Source organism: Antennarius striatus, chromosome 16 (assembly GCF_040054535.1).
Source record: "Antennarius striatus isolate MH-2024 chromosome 16, ASM4005453v1, whole genome shotgun sequence".
Lineage (NCBI taxonomy): Eukaryota > Metazoa > Chordata > Actinopteri > Lophiiformes > Antennariidae > Antennarius > Antennarius striatus.
Window position 1 is genome coordinate 15,038,961 of NC_090791.1, and position 19,323 is coordinate 15,058,283.

The 19,323-nt window shown below is 40.5% G+C and overlaps 3 protein-coding genes across 3 annotated transcripts; 2 read left to right on the forward strand and 1 right to left on the reverse strand.

Moving 5' to 3' along the window:
• Positions 1-98: 98 nt before the first annotated feature.
• Positions 99-7,952, forward strand: LOC137609848 (adhesion G protein-coupled receptor E2). The gene is made up of 19 exons (XM_068337183.1): positions 99-454; positions 2,004-2,084; positions 2,189-2,359; positions 2,473-2,625; positions 2,802-2,948; positions 3,277-3,399; positions 3,557-3,603; positions 3,705-3,812; positions 3,992-4,145; positions 4,248-4,370; positions 4,485-4,675; positions 4,775-4,939; positions 5,050-5,244; positions 5,498-5,715; positions 5,820-5,880; positions 5,964-6,055; positions 6,306-6,474; positions 6,550-6,645; positions 7,047-7,952. Exons 1-19 carry the CDS (start codon positions 424-426, stop codon positions 7,086-7,088), a joined length of 2,367 nt encoding a protein of 788 aa, XP_068193284.1. The 5' UTR covers positions 99-423; the 3' UTR covers positions 7,089-7,952.
• A 2,498-nt stretch (positions 7,953-10,450) lies between these two features.
• On the forward strand, positions 10,451-15,724 carry slc27a1a (solute carrier family 27 member 1a). Its single transcript, XM_068336444.1, has 13 exons — positions 10,451-11,014; positions 11,963-12,130; positions 12,223-12,617; positions 13,171-13,338; positions 13,646-13,715; positions 13,796-13,887; positions 13,970-14,079; positions 14,164-14,373; positions 14,450-14,576; positions 14,671-14,808; positions 15,046-15,210; positions 15,314-15,460; positions 15,555-15,724. The coding sequence occupies exons 2-13, from the start codon at positions 11,964-11,966 to the stop codon at positions 15,710-15,712; spliced, it is 1,947 nt and encodes a 648-aa protein (XP_068192545.1). The 5' UTR covers positions 10,451-11,014; position 11,963; the 3' UTR covers positions 15,713-15,724.
• A 983-nt stretch (positions 15,725-16,707) lies between these two features.
• Positions 16,708-19,161, reverse strand: trim35-13 (tripartite motif containing 35-13). The gene is made up of 6 exons (XM_068336445.1): positions 18,838-19,161; positions 17,971-18,066; positions 17,659-17,889; positions 17,533-17,555; positions 17,315-17,433; positions 16,708-17,247 (listed from the first exon to the last, which is right to left on the reverse strand). Exons 1-6 carry the CDS (start codon positions 19,042-19,044, stop codon positions 16,709-16,711), a joined length of 1,215 nt encoding a protein of 404 aa, XP_068192546.1. The 5' UTR covers positions 19,045-19,161; the 3' UTR covers position 16,708.
• Between the last annotated feature and the right edge of the window lie 162 nt (positions 19,162-19,323).

Genomic DNA, 19,323 nt, shown 5'->3' on the forward strand with positions numbered 1-19,323 from the left:
CGCTGGCCCAGCCATTTCCTCTCACTGTGACCCTGCCCTGGTGAGAGCATAAGTTCCTGCGAATCCTCTACGAAACCTCAGCATAAGAGGCGTGATTGAGAGAGAGACCCCTCCCCAGAAAATCAAGTCATCTCAGCATGTCACCTCAGTGGTGAGATGATGAAGACTGGGAGAGGAGAATGAGAAAGCAAGAAAGAAAGAAAAGAGAGGCCATCGTTAGATTCCCCCTTTTATATATAAGCATGTTTATACTGTAGCTACGAGAAGAGAAGAGAAGAGAAGAGAAGAGAAGAGAAGAGAAGAGAAGAGAAGAGAAGAGAAGAGAAGAGAAGAGAAGAGAAGAGAAGAGAAGAGAAGAGAAGAGAAGAGAAGAGAATAAAGAGAACAGAACAAAACAGAACTCTGGACTTCTTCATCTTCACCATGATGGGCAGGTGGAACCTTCATATACTGGGTGAGTCAAAGTACTTCATACATTGTAATTCTTAAACAAAATTAGATTTCTACAAAAATCAAGAGTTACGTTTTTTTTCTAATTTTCATGGTTAATTACTTTGTTAAACAGCGTTCTGTTAACATCCGGCAGCAATTTTATCCTGAGTCTTGCTGTCAAAATTCCAATCTTACACTGTTTCATTTCTTACTGCCAACCCCTCGGCAGCAGTGAGGGTGGGAAAGTACACAAATAAATTCATATAAAGGAAGAAGAATGATGCCCAACACAGCAGTTTTTCTTCAAACAACCCTCTGGTCAGCCCCCAAAGCACAAAGGACCTCTGTTCTTCTGCTTTTACAGTGATAGGCCTATTTACACACTACGGGCTCAGTACCCACGATGCCTGTCATCTGATAATGACTGTATCTGAACCTCCAAAGAAGAGACTGTTGCCGTTAGTAACAACACCTGGAAACATTTTGTAATGTCATGACCACAATCTCCGCTGGCCACTTTTTATCTTAAGTCATGTTGTTAGCCTAATTTTACTCTACCTTATTTTAGTCATGTTATTAATGAAACCAGCTGTACTCCCAAATTGCCAATAACATCCTGAACTTACTTATCCTTAAAATGAACCTATATTTAGGATGCTGTTTTTACTCGGAGCTATTTCCTTCCAAGGGAGGGGGGAAAAAACGGTGAAACTGTCGACTTAGAGGTTTTCAAGCACAAAACTTTCTTTGCAATGTCTGAGTGTTGCGGCATATGCTTGAGCAGCAGAATACACGAAATGATGTTTCAGTATTGTTGGGAACAGAAATAATTTACTGGGAATGGTTGAGCTGAAAATGATGGGATGAGGCTTGTGTTTCAAGCGATGTTTAGGGGTCAGGAAGAGGTGCCGGGGGGGAGATGAAATGAGGATACAGCTTCTTCACCCTTCTTTGGTTCCTATGATACAGAGAATGAAGAATTACTTAGACTTACTTTGGAATCATAGCACATTCTTTAAAGGTGGGGCTGTCTTACCTTCATATCTGAATAGATAGATGCCATTAGTGATAAGTGGGAGTATATATCTCTGAATCAGCACACTTTAATTAACAGAGCTGCGTCTCTTTACAGTGAACTGACAGTGTATAAAAAATAAAGTTTACCAACTCAAAACATGCTTCTTCTTTCCATTAACTTTGCATTATAGTCAGCTGGAGTCGTTCATACGTCCACATAGCACTGACTCTTCACTCTTTCCCCCTGAGGATGTCGTGCTATTTTGTGCTGGGCCATGCCAGCTGACATTTCCTCACACATAGGAAGCTCCTCCATACACAATGAATTCATTTTTAATTATGGTACAGATGCTGCTGCAGCAATCTGAGGAAACTGGTTTGGACAATGAGAGAATGAACCTTGTCTTTACGTCTTTGTCTTGTTCGAGGGATTCGCATTGATTCTTTCATCGACATGGAGTTACAGAAAGGCAACTGCGATGAATGAAGCATAGACAAAACAGAGGTAATGTTCAGAGGAGGATTAAACCAACAGTTGTTTGGTTGTTTTTCAGCTATGTACTTCTTCTCCGTTGTGGTCCTGTCAAAGCCCAGCTGCCCCAGAGGATTTAGTAGTGTGAATCTACAATGTATTGGTATGAAAATCAAACATGTATTTCATTACGGTAAATAAATATATACATGTATACATACATGCAGGGTATATGATGGTGTTATCTCTCATTCAACTTTAATGAAGATGAAAATGAATGTGACTTTGAAGAGGATTATTCGGATGATGTTGGGCCCTGTGGAGAGAACACTGCTTGCTTTAACACATACGGCAGTTTCTACTGCCAATGCGTAGACGGCTTCAGGTCATCCACAAAGACTGTAAATTTTTCTGCTGAAACATCTGCAACATGCAAAGGTCAGTCCCGCTGTATTTCAAATCTATGCAGGCAGACGCTCTGATTACCACTTTACTGACTTTTACACTTGTAGTCAAAAGTTTAAAGTCATATCTTTATTTTTTGCTTACAGATATCAATGAGTGCTTGGAGAACACAGCTTTGTGTGGACCTCATGCATTGTGTTTTAACACAATTCCACACTATGACTGCAGTTGTGATGATGGATTCATTTCCTCAAATGGAGTGGAAATTTTTCGCCACACTGGCAATGTCGCATGTATAGGTAATAACAGTACACTCGACACAAGAAACACTGAAATACTGTGTGACATTATACACAGCATGTGCATCCATATCTGTACATCTTTCTCACCATGTTGCAGCAACATGATTGCAGTGTAATCTTAACATGGTGTGATGTTTTCATTATTCTTAAATACATTCTGTCGTGTCTTGCAGACATCGATGAGTGTGAAGAGACGAGCGTTTGTGGTCAGAATGCAGAATGCATCAACACACCAGGCAGTTACGTCTGCGTCTGTAATGCTGGGTTTGGACTGAAATCTGGCCATGCTAACTTCTCTGGGAGTCAGGAGCAATGTGAAGGTTAGAGAAATGACTGAAAAATAATTGGTATTTTATAATTAAATATTTTGTTTCATTTTTATTCTCCAAAGGCAGTCATCACAAATTCTAAAAATGAAACTAAAAAAAAGACTGGAAAAACTATTTCACAACTTTTTCGGAAGATTGACGATAAATGTGTGCGCTGTGTTTCAGTTTGGTCAGATCTGTTTTATATGATTGTGTATTATCTTTAAAACCACTGTGATGTGAGCCTTCTGATGAAGCGGGATATCTACAGTATCTATCGTTCCATTGACACTGAAAGCTATTAAACTATTTTCCTCTACCTGATCGCTTTCCTCTCCAGACATATGTGTCATTGATAAGACAATCTGTGGAAATGGAACCTGCCGCCATGGAGCCAGTGGCCATTACTGTGCATGCCATGCAGGATTCACTAACTATGGCAACACAGGGTTTCATTGCACCGGTAAGGACACAGGAACACTCATCTTTTTCCAACATCCATTACTGAACCAATATTTGCACTGTAAATATTTTAACAGAACTTTTTCACAAGTAGAGGTACCAACATGTCGTGCTATTCAACAGCAAATTTAATGAAACAGAACTTCCTGTCTCCTCAGCATTGAACTGCGACGATTTTCAAAAGGAAAACCTGAGAGAGCTAAAGGTATACCAGAAACAGAGTCGGTATGCATTAACACTTATCTAATATGTGTTGTGGCTCATACTTCTCTTTCATTATTGTCTTTTTCCTCAAACTTGCTCTAGGAATCTCAGGATGCATATAACTTTATGACGCAGTTGGGAAAAAGCTGTCTGGAGCTTAAAAACCAGTCTGAGACTCCAACAGGAGTGGATGGAGCCAATACACTGACGGTATTTTTGCAAAATAAATTCATTATAACTACTAACTCTTAACTTGTTCGGGCCCCTTTGAGTATGACTGCATGGCCATGTCTGTGTACAATTTTGTAGACTGTTTACAATGACCTGATGTACGCAGCCTGAAAGTCTCATGCTTATGTGGCTCCCTCTGGCCCTCCTCTGCTGTGTAGAGACTGTTGTCTGTGGTCGACAAGCTTTTGTCCACTGGGGCCTTCAAGGATAAAAGGAAAGTCTCTGCCTTACTGGATATGGTGGAGAACAGCCTGAGGTTCATAGGACCTTTCCTTGGGCCCCCCGGAACAACGAAATCCTCCCCTCACACAGGTCAAAGCAATTCAAAGAAGCAGAATTTCTTCTTGGTTTCTTCGCTTTTTAAACACGGTCATAACTTGTTAATTATAAGTTGATCTTTGTATTTGGGTGCAGAGCTGCAGCTGCTGGTGCACAGAGGGGTTGACTTACCCCACGGATCTGTAACTTTATCACTGAAACAAGCCCAGCTGGACATCCAGCTGGAGACAGCTGCTGGGGATCCCGTCCATTACCCAGGTATGGTTCGTGTCTAAAATCATCACACTTTACCACTTTAATCAAGACACAGATGATCTGTAAATCCAATGAACATCATCCTCATCCAGTGTTGTTCTGCTGTGATTGCGGAAGGCTTTGCAACGGTGTCCTTGCTGAGCTTTGCAAACCTGGAGGACTCAGCAGACGGCTTCTTTAGTGGGATGAAATCGCGAGATGACCGAAGATTCCAGATAAACTCTAAAATTGTGACCGCGACTGTCAGTAACAGAAACACGAGCTACCTCGAAGAGCCAGTTAAACTAACTTTCTACCACCTGAAAAAGGTAGCATACAGGATCCTATCAGATGATAGAGAGGGCAGAATCTATCTCCACAGAAAGATGTCTTCTATACTGGCCATTATTTCTTTTTTTGTTTCGCAGTCATATAAATCTAACCACAGTTGTGTGTTCTGGGATTCCTCTGAGGGAGGAGGGAGGTGGTCTCCTCATGGCTGCAGCGTGGAAGAGTCCAACCCTGAATACACTGTGTGTTCCTGCAGCCATCTGAGCAGCTTTGCTGTTCTCATGGCGCTCTATGAGATAGAGGTGAGATCCTGGACACATAGGAAAATCACATCACCAACACTTCAGGGTTTACGGTTGGATTTTCAATCTTTTCCTACTGTAATGTGATTCTCATCTCTCTGTCCTGACAGGACAAGTTTGAGCTACAGCTGATCACATGGATCGGTTTGTCCCTGTCACTAATTTGTCTGTTCATCTGCATCCTGACGTTCTGGCTGGTTCGCTCAATCCAAAGTCCAAGAACCACCATCCACTTGCACCTCTGCATCAGCCTCTTCATTGCCACCCTTATCTTCCTTGTGGGAATCTCTCAGACAGAGAACCAAGTAAATACTTCTGTAAAAGTTCTCACAGTCAAACTGCTAGTGAGCCCAATGTTATTTCCTGAAACCTCTGAATACAGCAAGGGAATAGACACTGAGCAGCCATGCAGCTACTGAATGATTTATGTGGGTGCCAGAGATTTATAAACAACAATTCAGCAAGTTGCTCACGATTCCTTTCTCCCAATTTCCCAGAATCCTCTGTCCTTTTTCACTGCTGTCATGCTGATCATCATCTCTCTCCCTGCTGCATTAGGTTGGCTGTGCAGTGGTAGCAGGGCTCCTGCATTTCTTCTATCTGGCAGCATTTTGCTGGATGTGTCTGGAGGGCATACAGCTCTTCAGGATGGTTGTCCTGGTCTTTAACACCAACTTCAAACCTCTTTGTATGATGGTAGGGGGCTATGGAGTCCCAGCTGTAATTGTTGCTGTTTCAGCCTTAACCAATGCCAAGGGATATGGTACTGAGAGATAGTAAGATTCCTCTACTGATGCTGATTTTATTTTAGTTCCTTTTCATATCCAATCCAGATCCTGTTAGAATATGGTCTTTTATATAAAGTTTCAATTTTTTGCAGTTGTTGGCTAAATCTGGAATTAATTTGGAGTTTCTTGGGCCCTGCCTGCATCATCATCATTGTGAGTTAGAAAAAACAACAATGATGAATATCCCTAAAATAGATGTCAGAATTGTCTAAAGCTTAATCTCCTATAATTTTCAGATAAACATTTCCTTCTTTGTCCTGACTTTGTGGAAGTTAGCGCAGAAGTTCTCAAGTTTAAACCCTGACCTGGACAAACTGCAGAAAATAAAGTGAGTCAGCAGCAACACACAAGCTTCTGCACACGTATGCTCAGTACATGTGAACGAAGAGTACATGTGTATGTAAACGTGTGGGTAAATGTTTTGAAAGTGAGACTACACATTTTCCATGTGTAATAAATGATGTGTCTCAGTAAAGATAAGGAGAAAAAATATATAAATATAATAATATAAAAACTACAAGCTCTTATCTGCCACAGTCTCAGATTTAAACCTTATGTGTATTTGTCTCCCCCTGCAGGTTATTCACCATTACTGCAGTTGCTCAGCTGTGCCTGTTGGGCACCATGTGGATATTTGGTTGTTTCCAGTTTGAGAAGGGCACGATAATCATGTCATATCTCTTTACAATCTTCGGCAGCCTTCAGGGCGTCATGCTGTTTGTCATGCACTGTCTGTTTGCCAAACAGGTCAGTTACCATCCTCTCAAAAATAACTTTGCTGCTGTCTCTGATGCCAAAACTCACTTTGGATTCTTATTTTAGGTGAGGGAAGAATATGGAAAACTCCTTTCCAGATTATGTGCACCTACAAAGAAGAGATACTCAGAGTTAAGTTGGTCACATTCTGCAAAAGCTCAAGTAAGAATCTATGTATTCTTCACTACAGTATCTATGGCTCAAAGAGAATATCATGTGACGTGTTGGTGGTGAAGTCCATTAATTTACTTTTTCTGAGCAAACTATACTTTTTGTATGGAACTGGATGTCACACCTTTAGCATTTGGTTAGCAGTAAGATCTTAAGAAATCCAGTGTAGATAATTCAATTGAAGTACATTTTTGGAGCCCTTGCAAATTCAAACAAGACATGGTCTTTTCCAGGGCTTGATAACTGAAAATAACAAGGTATTACAGGAGATGAGAAGTGAAGCGTGGAGTATCTGGGTGACAGAGTAGACCCTGTCAAGATTATGAAAGAGTAGCCTACTGAAAGTGTCAGTTTTGATTGATTAGGTCACATCTCTTTTCTCTGGTCCTCAGGCATCTAAGAGTACCCAGGACACGGGAGAGTCTCACATGTGAAGAGCTTCAAACAGATGTGGGAGCCAAGTCTGATTTATCTCCTGAGGACTGCCATCTCAGACATATGTACAACTACCGCACTACCATTTATAGTCATTATATCTGTGTTGTTTAGTGAGAAGTGTTGTAAATATTTTTATTTTTTCATTATAAGCTATTAAATGGGAGCCTTGGTCAGTTAAAGATATGTCTATTGTCCTATACAAAACAGTTTTTAAATGTTGAAATAAATTGCATAATACAGGCTAGTCTGCAAGACAATGTAAGATAATGCATATTTAAAGCTAGTGTCCTTTAATTTCATATCAACCGTTTATTGTCCCACATTGCAAATAAGTATTTAATTGAAAATAAAATCAAACCAACAGAACAATTTTGGACAATAAAATCTAAATGATACTTGATAGCATAAGGATATATTTTATCGAGTACACATGATAGGATGTGTTGTGTCCTCCAGGTACTTAATTAAACAAAGATAATCTTGATAGATCATTTTAAGGCAATCGATTTTTTTTTCTGTGTATCTTCTCAACCTCATTTAAATGCATTCATCCAAATATGATCAACAAAAAAGCGGAAAGACAGATGATTGTAATTCACATGTTTGTGTGCATATTACAAGGAAATGTGTAGTCACTCCTGCCTTATTCAGCGTGTTGTAAAAGGATACATGTATTATATAAAATCTATATATTAGAAGAGTTAATTAATTTGCCAATTTCAGACAGAAAATGTTTCAAAACTTGAATATTTACCAAACAACTTTATATTAAATATATATTCCTTGTGCTTGTACATCTTGCCTAATGCCAAACAATTACACTTGAATTACTTTAATAAAGAAATAGAATAAAAAAGTTATTTTTGTTATTATGAGAACACATATTTTGGCAAATGGAATAAGTAATGCAATAATTTGGCAAGATACAGAACCCAGTACTGTTGGTGTGAAGTATTAGTGTGACTAGTTAGACCATCCAGAGAAAGCATAAGCTGTCGCTCGTGCTTGGAGAGTCCTGTTGGGATTCTCTGTCTGTTAAAGTGCTTTGAAATGTCTGCTGAAGTTATTAAGCGCTATACAAATACAGGTTGATTGATTGATTGATTGATTGATTGATTGATTGATTGATTGATTGATTGATTGATTGATTGATTGATTGATTGATTGATTGATTGATTGATTGATTGATTGATTGATTGATTGATTGACTGGTAACCAGTTCAACCAGGTGGTTCCTGTTACACTACAATATGACTGTTAGTGTGACAAGGGGAATGCTTTAAGTGGTTCAGCAGTCTACAAGAATGCACTATATTTAGACCATTTACCAGTCCATTTACATGATGATCTGAAGGAAAACTCTAAAGTCTCTACTTAAATAAACATTCACTGTAAAAACATAAATATCCCTGCATTTTACCTCTTTCAAGACACTATATTGAGACGCTGTGGGTGGGTTTTTCAGATTTACACTCAGCTTCTTCTTCCAGAAAACTTAAGGGCAGAGTTTAGTTAGCATCTTATCTTATTACATCTTGGGAATTAATGATTATAGCCCCAGTTCAGTGCAGGAAATTAGATGCATTTGAGAGAGTAAATTAGAAAATTTTCCCGACAAGTAACTTATTTTGCAGCTCAGATATTCATTTAGCACTGGATCAATACTACACAATGAAAATGACTTCTCAGATCCCCTCTGGTTCAAAGGATCAAGAGGAAAGATGAACAGATGGAACACATCCAGGGAGGAAGAATGAGAACAATGCAAGTCCATCATATTCATATAAGATAGTTGCCAAGCCACTCTAGGGACAGTCAGGCCAGGGACAGAATGAAATTACAACGAGCGAGGGAAAAGAAAATAAGGGCAAAAGCAAATTAATATGAACCACGGTGATAAATGAATATTGTAATTCAAGCAGCTTTGCAGACAAAAACATTTTTCTTGGTCACATATTCCACTCAAAACAACTCAAATTTCTGAAGGAAAGCATAATATATTATTCATGAAGATTTAAATGTAATTTCATAAGTGACATATTTGCCACATTATTTTCTTATGGCAAATTCGACTACAGTATGACTAGGAGTTGGATCATCATGAAAGATACTAATTCTAATTCTAATTCTATTTAATCTACTTTCATTATAGATGTGAGATGGGAGGCAATTCACACATCCCACTAAAGTTTTTTAAGACACAAATAATGGAGGGAGGATATGTCCCATAAGGTCAACAGGGTATTAATTTAATATGGCTGAGTCGCTGACATATGTTGTGAAAAGAACAGAACAGTATTCTGTGACAGAGAAATTAAACAGACTAGACAGGGAGCAGAGTGAATCCCATGACTTTTAATGTTCTGCTGCTTTAGTGGTGTTGACACAAGGAGAAGCAGTGGAATTTAATCATTCTCTCTGAGGCTTTATGTGGTCCTTCATAACCTTTGAAGGTCTGTAACATGAGCAGGTTATGTGGTAGGTGCTCATAAATCAAGTGTGGAGTTATGAGACTGGTATCAAGAGTGAAATAATTATTTGTAATCGTACGAAAATATGCAGAAGAAGCAATTCAGGTGAAAAATTCACTTTCCTCTTGTCTTAGGAACATAGCAATGCCTGGAATCCTGCAGAAATCGAGGCTCTTGCAAGATTTACATGCAGTCTGTATGTCTGTGGAATTCATTGTTTAAATTATAATTATTCTTGAGAAAAAGAAAGGATTAACCAGCAAGCGTCATCAAGCTTAATCCCTAGAGTAAAACACAAAATGTATCACAATAGACTGCATTTTGTTCATGCAAATGAGAATACAATTGAGGTTGATCACAGCAGATATCGGGTGGCAGGACAAAGACAAGCCTGAAAGGAGGGGGAATCCAAATGATCACATCCCACATCTGCTTCTGTAGCACAATAGTGAGTGAGAAAAGTAATTTATAAAAAGTGTTTGTATTTGTCAGAATGGTTCTGTCCATGTTTACCTAGAAAGCACTTGTGCTTGTATAATAATCAAACACTAAAATCAATAATCAAGAAAGGGAGTCTTATTATTCCAAGGCTTCTTTGAATGATCGAACTATTAATGACCTGATTTTCTTCATTTCATGCAAATAAAGATGAAACTGAATCAAAATCCGATATACTGTATAAACAAATAAATTGACGTGGTCACAATCACAAAACATCAAAACGTTGTCTTTGCAGTTTTATCTCAGTGAAAACAGGAGTGGTTGATCTTCGGGGAGGAAGTGGAACACGGTGGGAGTGTTTAAGGGATGGTGAGCGAGTTTCGCAGCATTCAGGGAAAGTCGTTAGTAGTCTGTGCCGGTACGACGCTAAATAGTCGCTCCACCGAATCTGGTCGTAACGGAATTAGTTTTGTCCAATAAACGTTGAGGAAAGCTTGACGAGCATTGAACCTGACCAATGGCTGAGCGGTTCGTGAAACCTGACACCGGGGTGGGCGGTGCTGCCGAGGCATCATCTAAATTCAATATGGAGTACAGAGACTAGCCTCATACTGATTCACTCAGCATTTCACTGCTTTTATTCATAATCGCGTGTGTTTTTGAACGTGCAGAATGAATGATGTGCTCTCCCCGGTCGGTGCTATCCTCCAGGTTCCGCTTGTGACATATTTGTAAATGTCGTTTATTTGTAAATGATGTACTAGCATAGTGAACAACAAGCGTGCTAGCGACAAGTGATCTGTAGAAGTGTGGAAAACACAAACTAGGTTACTTATTTATATTTTTAAAAAGTTGCATCGCGCATGTTTTGGACGCTGTCAGCATTCGTTAAAAAAATAATTTAATTATTTGCGCGAAATTCAATAAATTAGGCCTAAATTACAAGTTTTGATCGTCGGGGAGGTTTTTTAGGTGAAAGGTGTCGTCGCTCCAGGCAGCTCAGACCGGAGGTGAGTGCCGTGTGTTCATGACGGCCTGCATGTCAATGTTTTACTGAGAACTGATTTTGTGTTGATTTTGTGTGCCTTTAGGGATTAGCTAATCTCAGTTTACAGTTGACATTTGAATTGGTAACAATAGTAAACCCCCACCGTATGGCAGGTTTGTTGTCAAAACATGTTATTTATCAGATGTTTGCAGTGACAATGCTGTACTGTAACCCCCTGCTGACAGTGAAGCAGGGTAACCTGGTGATCCCCTGGACTTATTTTGATTCTTCGGGCGTTAGAAACCTTTAGCGTTTAAAGGTGTGATGGGTTCCATTATGTGTCAGATAATCCTATAAAAAATTATTTCTCCATCCTCCAAAAGGGATAACAATACCAAGCAGACCTCAAAGTCCACCAAAGCTTGGATTAAGAAGTCCTTGAAATTTCTAGAGCGGCCGTCAGTCGCCTGACTTGAATTCCTTTCAAAATCCCTGATGGGGTTTTAAGGAAGGTGGTTGAAGTAAATGTTACAGAACTGGAGTTCTTTGTCCATGGGGAGTTGTGAATGCAGCAAGTTGTATCATCAGGTGTCGTACAAACACAAAAGTTACCTGTTTAGACTTTTGCAACTGTTGCGTTTCTTGTTTTGTGTATTTTTGTGTGGTTTCCAAGGTGGCAGCTAATGAGGATCCAAATTAATGAGGGAATAAAAATGGATTTTGGGTTATATTTGAAAAAAAAAAAAAAGGTTCTGTTTTTTCAGAATATAACTTTTATTGATTAATTTTGTTATAGCAAAAAAGCAGGTAAATGGAACATTTGTCAGTAGCCCTAATATACAGTGAGGTGTGAATAATTTTGTATACAGTATCGGTTAAGTTTTATAGCTAATTAAAATCATCTCTCATGTGCTGTAAGGGCTCAGTTTCCCAAATGAAAACCATCTTTCTCAATTTAATCCTTGACAAGAATGCACAATGCAGCAAGTGTCTCAGCCTCTCTGGGGTCCTTTGGACTGCTGCGAATTTTCGGGGTGTCCTGGTCCTGGAGTCTGGCAGCAAGCCTGGGGGTGTATCTGTGCATGAGAACCTGGAAGTACTTCTACATCGCTGCTCGCACCGCCAAAAGAGACGCCACGTAAGTTAAATGAAGATGTAGTTCTTTTGATTTGAGTGTACGTATCTTCTTTCTATCATGTCTCCTTGTCTTTTTCCTGTAATCCTCTCTAGTGGCCTTTGTGTGCTGTTGAGAGTGAAGCTGGCTTTGTGGAGATACATGCGCAATGGAAGTAACATCCCTTCCATGTTCGACCAAACAGTAAAACTCTGCCCGAATAAACCAGCGTTGATTTATGAAGCCACAGGGGAGACATGGACCTTCACGCAGCTGGACGCGCTGTCCAATGCTGTTGGCCACTGGGCAAGGGGTCAGGGGTGGGTGTCGGGGGATGTGGTGGCCATCTTCATGGAAAGCAGACCGTTACATGTGGCGCTGTGGCTGGGCCTTGCCAAGGTTGGGGTGGAAGCTGCACTCATCAACTTCAACCTCCGTGGTGATTCCCTGGTGCACTGTATCGGGGTGTCGGGGTCACGGGCGATTGTGTTTGGAGCAGAGCTTGTTGATGGTGAGAACATGTTCAAATACAAAAAAGCTGATCAGAATTTAGCTTGTAGTTTTTAATTATGCATCAGTGGAGTGCTTCTTTCTCAAATGCTTTATTACAGAATAATGCACATCAAATCATTCACAAATGAATACCAAAAAGCCTCTGTAACAAACTTCATATTTCCTGTTTAACGTCACGTGAGCTTGCATGCTGCTGCAGCGTCACACTTTCACATAATGACAGTGATTGTGAATCTTTCATACCATGTGATCGGATGAGGCCAGTGATCACGTTGCCAGTAAAAAGTCTTTTGTTAACCTCTGTTTAAAGTTAGTTTACACTTGTTTCATCTGTAAAAGACAAACAGCCCTATGTCTGTGTGGTTTATCTGCGGTTCTAAATTTCTGTATAAATTAGTTGTGTTTGCTTTGCTTTTGTTCTAGTGTCATCCCACGGTGCTGTGATGTTTTAATTTGACATAATTAAAGACCTTAATGTCTTCATGTATTATATGACTTGTTGTAGTACATATTTAATGTTGCTCAGGTTTCCTCTTCTTACTGTATGTCAGCCGTATTGGAGATCAGTTCCTCCTTCAGCCAGTCCATGGTGAAGTTCTGTACAGGAGTCCTCAGCGCTGAACATCTGGCCTTTCTGGGGGCTCGACCGCTGGACCCAATTTTAGCTTCTGTGTCCCGGCACGCCCCTTCACCATGTGTTCCCTCCAAAGGCATGAATGGTGAGTACCTGGTCATTGACTAAGCTGAATTAACTCCAAAACTAATTTTATATGTTAGAATGCTTCCTTTGAAAATTTGTTTCAAACCGAGTCCAGATACCACTCCAAAAATTCCTGGATCCTGGGTGCCACATGTACCACATTCCCATCAAGCTCTGGGTTTTTACAGTTTCCATGCCTCAGTTTTCACATCATCTATATTTTTTATTTCACAGAGAATTATTTTCTCTCCATGCTCTACCAGTAACATCACTCCTCCTATGATGTTTAGGTTATATATATGTCGTCATTGTTCTCTCTTTTGCAGATCGTCTGTTTTATATTTACACTTCTGGCACCACAGGACTTCCTAAGGCTGCCATCGTAGTACACAGTCGGTAGGTGAAACACTTTCCAGAGTTGTTACCAACGCTGCAGAGTGAATGATGACTGAGAACGTTGTCCTGTCTTCCCTCAGTTACTACAGAATTGCAGCTTTTGGGTATTATGCTTTCCGGATGCGTTCTGATGACATCATCTATGACTGCCTACCTCTCTATCACTCAGCAGGTATGTGATGATGGCCTCATTCTTTAGATAAATACAGTATTCCACTTGCTTGACCAAAGTGTTAGCCGTCTTGTCTTGCCAGGTAATATTATGGGAGTTGGTCAGTGTCTGATCAACGGAATCACGGTTGTAGTGAAGAAGAAATTTTCTGCCAGCCGCTTCTGGGACGATTGCATCAAACACAACTGCACTGTAAGAGCTCATGCTTGTATAGAATTGAAAAAGTGCTCATTTTGAACAAGCACAATAACAAAAACGGCTCACCTGTTGTTGTAGGTGGTGCAATATATCGGGGAAATCTGCCGCTACCTCCTGTCTCAGCCAGTACGGCCATCAGAAAAAGGCCACAAAGTTCGACTGGCAGTCGGAAACGGGTTGCGACCCAGCGTGTGGGAGGCCTTCACAGAACGTTTTGGAGTGGGACAGATCGGTGAATTCTATGGCGCGACTGAGTGCAACTGTAGTATCGCCAACCTGGATGGAAAGGTCAGCAATTAATGTTACTTTTTTTAATTCTTATGAATAAGATGAGGATGGGATTAGAAAGATTCTGTCCTTCCAGGTTGGAGCCTGTGGATTCAACAGCCGCATTCTCCCCAACATTTACCCGATCCGCCTGGTGAGGGTGGATGAGGACAGTATGGAGCTGATTCGTAACAGCCAGGGCCTCTGTGTGCCATGTCGTCCTGGTAACCAACTGTAATATTATAGTAACTGCTTTGCTAGATGTAGTTTGTGTTAATCCTCCAAAGTAACTCAGGACTACTTTGCTGTAACGTTCAGGGGAGCCGGGGCTTCTTGTGGGTCGTATCAACCAGGAGGACCCACTACGACGCTTCGATGGGTATGCTAACCAGGAAGCTACAAAGAAGAAGATAGCTCACAATGTCTTTAAGGAAAATGATTCTGCATACATATCAGGTTCCCAATTGTTTTTACGTCTCAAAATACAGAACAGTTTATTTAAAAGCATTATGTGGTGGCATGCCATCACAGGTTTAGCAGCTTGCATGACTTGTTTTTAAAATGTAGAATTAATCTCCTACATTTACAGCTGTGAAAACACAAAATTTTAAAACCTGGATTGCAGTGCTTTGCCAATGCTCAAATAGGGAAATCTATAAATGTCTCATGTCTAGTTTCCATGTGTCTTTTTAGGTGATGTGCTGGTGATGGATGAAATGGGCTACATGTACTTTCGAGACCGTGGCGGCGACACGTTCCGCTGGAGAGGAGAAAACGTGTCCACCACTGAGGTGGAGGGCATACTCAGCAACCTCTTGTCTCAGACAGATGTAGCTGTGTACGGCGTGACAGTTCCAGGTGATGGTTAACTTTCAGTGCCTTCAGCAGAATGTTTGGGTCATATTTGTTCATTCTTTATAAGAAGAATTATATTTGACTCTCTACTTGTGTGTCATACCAGGTGTGGAAGGTAAGGCAGGTATGGCTGCCATTGCAGACGCCACGGGGAGTTTTGACTGCAACAGTTTTTTGGAGAAAGTCCAGCGATCTCTTCCCCCATACGCTCGCCCTGTGTTCCTGCGCCTCTCGATTTGTGTCGACATGACAGGTAGGCTGTCCTGATATCCCGATTGACTTAACCAACACTGATGTCGTGTCTTTACATCCTAAATTGTTTTATGTGTCTCCTCATTTGTTCATAGGTACATTTAAAATCCAGAAAACCAGGCTGCAGAGGGAGGGATATGATCCACGTCTCACTACTGACCAGATCTACTTTTTGAACAACAGAGCTGCACAATATGAGGTTGTTGATGAGGAGCTATTTAATGCTATAACGGAGGGAAGAATGTCTTTATGACCTGGAGGTTATAACAGGGAAACAGTGTGATGCATTATGCATAGGCTTAGAGTGAGGACCTGTCGGTCTCGGTACACCACTTACCTGATCGTAACCTTTCAGGGAAAGAGTTCAGAATATTACTTACATAGGCAGAGACTCTGTACAGATCATGTTTTGACACTGTATGAGTAACAAAGCAGGACTTAACAGGAGGGCATTTACTCTCTTTTTATTTCATAACTTAAATACATGAACACCTCAAAACATTTTTCAACATGTACATAAAGTGGGTACCTCCCACGATAGTACTAATGCTTACAATAGTATATGCGGGACAGCGAGGGGGAGCAAAACTGTTACAGGGTATTTTTATACCCGTTTGATATATGCAGCAGAAATATTTCTGTATAGGTTGAAGCAATACTTTTATGTGAAGCTAAACATTTGTGTGTTTGGAGGCTGAAAGACTGCACTTTATCATGCAGTACCTGTTACAGCTAGATCTAGCACTAATCATAGAGTTTTATAATGTCATGGACAGCTAACTTCGCTGGTCGTTTTTTAACTCCTTAACAGCAGCAGCACAGATTTACAAATGCACAAAAGCTGTTACAATATGTGCCTTATATGAAACTTCAAATCAATGATTCATCTGTATTTATACTTTTCTTGAAAAGGAGCTCTAAAGATTGTGGAAGTCACAGTTATGATTTTAAGTTATGCGTCACACACAGTGATGGTCATTTTACGTGCAAATTTTATCACTGTAATACACAGGTGTTAAAGGCTATATAAGTTTTCACAATTTCACATCTCATGTTGGTTTACTTGTCGTTACTCAAAATGTTTCAAAACTCTTTCTATTCTTCATTAAAGATGTTATCCGTTTCCTTTCTTGGAAATTGAGTCCATTCTTTTCCTCTTTTTTCAGCTCTTGAACAAACAAAACTTTTATAATCCTTGCAAGCTAAGCAGCTCCTCATATTTTTGATTTTGAATGACAGTTAATGTGAATTAATAGTCCGTGGACAAGGAGATCCTCGAGGGCAGGATTTTCAGTGGATGCTCTTTGCAAGCCGTGCAAAAGTAAGGGAAGGTTCTTGGTGCGATGATATCTGTGAAGGTGTAGAGCGGTGTTCTCTCTGTGGGGTCGTAGAAGGTCACCTTTCCTCTGTCCATGTCTAGAACTACTCGGATCACTTCTGGAGGCTTGTTCATGTTCAGGGGTTCCCACGGCGCGGTGCAGGCCTTGTGCTCTCCATTACGAAACCTTATAGTCCAGAATCCCTCTGCTGGCGTCAGTACATGCTTGCCTTTCCTCTCTATGGACTTGCTAGCTACTCCTACCACCCAGTAGGTGTTGTCCTTCACTTCAACATCCCAGCTGTGGCGTCCAGAGGAATAGCTCTCTGCAGCCAGCATCTCAGCGCTGATGTCGAAGCGTTCTGGGTTATCCGGCAGCTTGAAAATCTGGTTGCTGTTCCGCACCACTGTGAGATCCTCAGAGAGGCTGAAGCAGCTAGCAGCTGTGTTAGGGTCTATGATCACAGGACCTGGACAGGAAAAGGAGGGTTAGAAAGCAAGCTAGTCAACGCATGTGACTAATTTGAGGAGCCTCACTGTATTTAATTGTCCTCTTCATCTTCTCCCACACTTTGAATTTCAGAGAGCCCAAGTGCTTGGCTACGTCAATCAGAGCACCAGAAATCAACTGTGGGTCAGGAGATGTTTTCCAGGTTCTGAAAAAAATATTTCTGCTGTTAGTTACTGAAAACCATGCCTGAATTGCTATTTTATGATAAAATGAATGGAATCCAAAGGGTGGCAATAACTATTACCTCCTTATTGTTTCCTTATAATTCTGAAAATAAAGAAGACAATTTTCACAATGTTCAAATGAATATGAGACCCATTTCTGGATGAACTTTATTTTTTAATATGTCTTAAGTAGTGTGGTTAGCTACCTGAAGGAACGGGACATCTGGAGATAGCATCTCCTGCTCCACTACTCTGATGGAGTTGGAAAGAGAAGTAATTTCACTATTCATTTCCAGAATCTTCTGGTTAATCATTTGATCCTTCTGATCTTTCTCAGCCTTTAAGGCAGAAACTCTGGCAGCCTCCTGCTCATTCAGGAAAACACGAAGAGCCTCAAATTCCTCCTTTATCTGCGTTTCCGTGTGTTCTGCTTGGTTCTGAACAGAGACATGATTGATCATACATCAATACTTTCAATCACTGGCTCTTGATTGTTTAACAGAATATATTGTCAATACCTTGACATGTTCTGACATTTCCTCACAGACTGTTTTTGCCTTCTTGTATACCTGCAGCTTCTCTTTCAAAGGCAGCAGTGCACTCTTCAGTTCCTCCTGTAAAGTCAGTGACATCACATAAAAACAAGGTCAGTCTGACAGGTGGTTAAGTAGACAGAACAATGTCTGACTTTCAGCTGCTGCGTGCTATTTCATGCACAATAGTACCCACATTAAGTTGGGACAAATCTATAAAAGATTTAATGTCCTGCCTGCAAGTTTTATCAGGCTTGTGCATTGTGAAATCAGGGTAGAGAAAAATATGGCAACCAGATGCACTTCACATTACTAGATTGAGACGAGTAGAATGAATATAATGTCACAGAAATGGTGGGAGTCGAATTTCAGTCCTCTGGGGACTCCAACGGCAACAGCAAACCAAAAATATAACACTATTATTAGAGCGTTAATGAACTCAGCCAAACACCTTCATACATACAGTATCAGTATATCAGACTGAAAGGAGTACAAATATCACAAGAAAATCAAAGACCACACCTGTGGGGAAAAAAATGCAAACATGCATTGCATTAAAATAAAACTGATATTCAAGGTTCCATGTCCTCTAATTATTAAGCGTGTTTGACATTTCATTTCACTTATCTCTCCATTTACTTTTCTTTATTTTTAATTAGCATTACATACTAGTCTATTAAAACAAACTATTTCAGTGTTTATTCCAGCCATAATCATCAGCAGTAAATCACAGGAAGAGGTTTTTATTTCTCAAGCAGTTGATATTGAACAATGTGCTCAAATAAAAAACATTTGCTTCCAGTGTGTTTAGTCTTAAGACTGATGTGAGCGATCCATAACTCCTTTTCCTACCTTACAGTCATGAACACCTTCCCCAATGGGATAGAGCCTGTGTCCAGTGTGTGCTGCTGCTTTCCCACACAAACCACACAATGGCTCCAAGTCCTCCAAACAGAAGAGTGTCAGCTTTTCTCCATGCTCCTTACAAGTAATTGAGCCATTCTTGCTTTTGGACTCACAGGACCTGTTCAGCACAGAGCTCATCAGCATTTGATCCATGGAGGAACGGCGCCAGCACAAAGGACAATAGTGTGAATCCCCACTGCCTTGTGTCTCCCAGCTGTCTTTCAGGCAAGCCTGACAGAATCTGTGTCAGCAAGTAAGCGCCACTGGTTGATTGAGTGTATGGCCACAAATTAGACAGGAAAGGTCATCAAGATGAGTGCGTCGGGTGACCATTCTGTTTGACAAGGTTTTGATGACAGGGCAGGATGTGGAGTCTCCTCCCACAACTCTGCAGGGCAACCTCATCTTAACCCCAGGAATAAGTGTCAATAC